The sequence below is a fragment of the Myotis davidii genome, unplaced genomic scaffold (assembly GCF_000327345.1).
Source record: "Myotis davidii unplaced genomic scaffold, ASM32734v1 scaffold217, whole genome shotgun sequence".
NCBI classification, from domain to species: Eukaryota; Metazoa; Chordata; class Mammalia; order Chiroptera; family Vespertilionidae; genus Myotis; species Myotis davidii.
In genome coordinates, this window is record NW_006290034.1 from 10,881,064 (window position 1) to 10,885,075 (window position 4,012).

At 46.4% G+C, this 4,012-nt stretch overlaps 1 protein-coding gene across 8 annotated transcripts in view; it reads right to left on the reverse strand.

The window, feature by feature from the left end:
• Positions 1 to 4,012, reverse strand: part of LOC102773058 (hydroxyacid oxidase 2) — a 58,236-nt gene that overhangs the window by 14,295 nt on the left and 39,929 nt on the right. For 4 of the 8 annotated variants that reach the window (XM_006763087.2, XM_015563492.1, XM_006763086.2 and 1 more), the window contains one exon: positions 1,957 to 2,931. In XM_006763087.2, the coding sequence (XP_006763150.1) occupies positions 2,302 to 2,931 (630 nt within the window). In that variant the 3' untranslated portion in view covers positions 1,957 to 2,301. Of the gene's footprint in view, positions 1 to 1,057; positions 1,897 to 1,956; positions 3,114 to 4,012 lie in introns of those variants that run through there. The other 4 variants (XM_015563493.1, XM_006763085.2, XM_006763084.2 and 1 more) reach the window with 4 other exon arrangements.

The following is a 4,012-nucleotide window of genomic DNA, read 5'->3' on the forward strand; positions in this document are numbered from 1 at the left end:
GAGGGCAGCGCTGGGCCAGTGCCGCCCACGCGGGTTCTCGTGGCTGCTGCCTGGGCCCAACGGCTTTGAGTGTGTGCGCTCAGCTGGTTTTATTTTATTTTGAACTTCTTTGGCATCGCCCTTTTTTATCGTTCATGAACTCTGATCATAGACAGAAAGACTGTGCCAGAAAGATTTAGGTCTGCCTTTTAGGTTAATGCCAGTATTTGAGAGTCAGGCCTGATAGGAAGCAGTAACAAGTGCTAGACAGAAGTGAAAAAAGAGCAAGACTGTAAGTCTGAAGTATGATAGTCCAAATTTCCAGGGGTCGGACTTCAATGAGAATAAACCAATTTAGGGGTATAGGTCTTTTATGAGCTTACAGATTTGAACTTGAAATTTGTGCTAGAGTTTAAGAACTTGATAAGAAAACAGCACTTGGGAAAATTAAGGGTAAAATGGCTGTTTAATTTCTTCATACAAATTGGGCTTTAAATGCATAGTGCATTTGACTAGCATACTTAAATATTGTACCTTCCAAATATTTAAAAAATGTCCTTATTGATTTTAGAGAGGAAGGGAGAGGGAAACATTGATGTGAGAGAGACACATTGATTGACTGCCTCTTGCACAGGCAGGGATCGAATCTGCAACTCAGGTACATGCCCTTGACCAGGAATTGAAGCCGAGACCCTTCAGTGTGGGGCTGGCGCTCTAATCACTTAGAAACACTAGCCAGGGCTGTATATATGTAGTAATTTTTAGACTCTAAATTTTGTGCTATGAGCCATGAAACTAATACAATGTATAGTAAGTACAGTGTATAGTATAGGAATGATAGGGCAGTTCAGAGTTTAAGAAAAACAACTACTAATAATTATTGTACCTATACTGGCACACTACACTTTTTTACTAAAGCCTTAAGAATTCTTTTAAAACTATACACCCTGCCATACTGTCCCATTCATGTGCAACATAGATGGAGCAATTTTCATTAATGCATAAAGTGTTAGAAATTTTTAAATTAATTAGAGGCCATTAATTCCTAATAGCCAAAGCTTGTCATGTAAAAAAGTAGAGAGAGAAAAACTAAAACGTCAACTTTATTATTTCTGAATGGGTTAAGATGAGGCGGCAAGCACAATGGGTGTGAGCAGGTTTCCACAGGGGCTTGGCCTTGGGTAGTAAGGCTTGTGTTGTGACCTATTAGGCTTTGATTATTTGACCTGTTTTCTTCGATTATTTTTCTCATCTTTGCCACTGAACCTTAAGTCTAGGAGCTATCCCCTTCCCTTCTTGTAAACATTGTAAAAGTCCGTCTATTCTGTCGTTAGTGCCAAATGCGTGAAGTGAAAGCATGGTTCTTTGTCCCCTGTCCCAGTGACCAACTCAAGTAATACCTGTCAACACTAAATTGTCAATCATGTTGTGTCTGTTTCATTTTTTTGGTATTTGCGTGTGATAGCTTTACACTTGTCAGTGTCTTTTATTGAGGCTGTAAGCCGGCAATAGTTAAGACTTTCATTATAAAGGACCCCTGTCTTAAATTTCCCAGCAAGATAAGGGAAAAGTAACCTGCTGGCAATCTGTATATCCAAGCTTCGCTCAGAGGCTCAATTCTGCCACCTCCAGGGAAGGCTAGACACTTGACAGCTAATTGATTGAGGGGCTGGGAGTGGGCCTGGACTGATGGAAAAGTGTTTCTGTGGTCGGATCTTGCCAGTAGACTGTAAGTTGCTGATTTACTAAAAGACCCCTTAGGGAGGTAAGACCATGATGAATTAAAAATGTTAACTGCTTTGCCCTGGCCGGGTGGCTCAGCGGGTTGGGGTGTCCTCTAGTACACCAAAAAGTTGGGGGTTTGATTGGGGCACATACCCAGTTCCATGCAGTTTTTCTTACAGGAGATGGTGACACCTGGAAATAGAGGCAAAAGGAGGAAGGTATGTATTCACGTAAACCACAACTCCCTTCAGGTTAGGCATGAAAACATTTATTATTCTTTCCACCGAGTTGTGTAAAGGGATAGGAATTTAAAAAAGATTTTGTAATTGGCAAAGGAAAGGAAACGAATAGGCAGAAACCTAAATGAAAGGAGGCCCGAATAGTTTCATCAGGATCAGCAACTGAGACGTGGGGACCAGCAGTTGCAGGAAATCACGTTGTCCTCTGGAGGGTGGGTAGGGCGGAAGGCTTCGCTGGGCCAGTGACTGGTGGTAGGAAGAAGACAATGAGATGGCATCTTGTAACAGGGATACACCAGAAGGGGAGATCGACAGCCACCCACTCACAGTACCCACGTGCACCCCCGCGTCACCCGCCTCAGCGAGTCTTGGTTCTGGCGGCTTCCTTGTGCCGCTCCACCAGGGAGCCAATCCACTCCATGGTTTTCTGCTTGGCTTTCTCCCAGCTGAAGAGGGGCTGGTACCCCAGATCTTGCTGAGCTTTCTTGTAGGAGAAGGTGAAGACGCTATTTAACAAGGTCACCGTGTGGCGGTTGAAGGGGGGTTGATACCTGTAAATGGGACTGAGCAGGAAGCTCACTATTTCCAGCAGGAAGCCCAGCCAGTACTTGGGCAATACAGGCAGGCTCATCCGGGAATCCAGACAGAAGCCCCACTCTTTGCTCAAAGTGTAGTTGAGGTGGTCGTAGCTCTGGTGCGGCGTGTCATCTGCGATGTAGTAGAACTGTCCTTGGATGTTTGCGGCTTTCTCCGGGTCCCGCAGGGCCCTCAGAGCCAGAATGTGGGCCCAGGCCACGTTGCCAACATACACTGGGTTGACGATGGAGAGCTTGCTGTTGTGTGGCAGGATGCCATTGTTCTTCAGGGCGTGATCAATAAAGCCATAAAGGAAGGGGCTTCCTTCCCCATAGATAAACATGGGCCTTAAGGCACACGTGTACAAGGTGCCACCATTTTTAAGAGCCCACCCATTCGCGGCCAGCACAGCCTTCTCGGCAAGCTTCTTGCTGTACGGGTATGCAGCTGACCACGTGGTTTCCAGAGGCTGGTCTTCAGAGGCGTTCTGGATGACCTCCCGGTAGGAGTTGGGCCCGGCCACCTCTATGGTGCTGGTGTAAATGAAGATGGGCACACTGGCCTGGGCACAGGCCTCCAGCAGGATCTGGGTACCTGCCCACAGGAGCACGCTGTCAGTGGCAGGCAAAAGCCCAAAGGACCCACGCCCACCGACCCTGTCCACCCCCACCCGCAGGGGGGAGGGGTTATTGCAGACCAGGAGGGAATGCTCCCATGTCTCTGGCTGAGAGCTGACATGCCAATGCCACAGAAAAGTGCAACTATAAAAGGCAAAGATGTCTAGGCTTTTGGATTTCGGGGGCCTGCGTGTGTACTTCCGATTCTGGAAAAGGACATAGGGTTGCCACTTCATATTTTCCTGATGATGGACATTAACAAATGATCACTTTTCATCCCTACCACCTCATCAATGGAAGGCTATTTTAAATAAAAGAAATTAGGAGGCTATACTCTCAAAATATGGACAGTCCTAGTCCCTAGGCAAAAGAGAACAGTTAAAGGACTCTCATCTCAAACACACACACACATACACACACCACACACACACAGGTTTATAGGTAAAAACACTCTTAAATATATATTGAATTGTTTGTATCGTTCTCTTTTTAAGGACGAATAAAAATGTAGTCGCAAGGACATTTCTTTGAGAGCCACTGAGCAAATCAGTGTTTTCTGGGGAGAAGCTGGAGATCCAGGTTCTGTTCCTGACTGTGTGTCCCCTGGAGGGCCAGGCCTAGGACTTCCCAGGCATGAAAAGTGGGCGTGATAACCCCCCTCCTCCTAAGCATTGCGGAATTCTGCACGGGCCTTGCACGTTGAGCCTGGGGGAGAATCAGAAGGGGGCGCCCTCTGGTGGTGTGATACCTACCTGGAGGATCTGGCAGAATCCCTTTAGCTGAGTAGAACCTTAGCTCAGGGAAGTAATCCAGAGCTCCCTCCCTACAAGGAATATCTGGGCCAAAGCATCATTTTTATGTTTTGCATTTTATAAA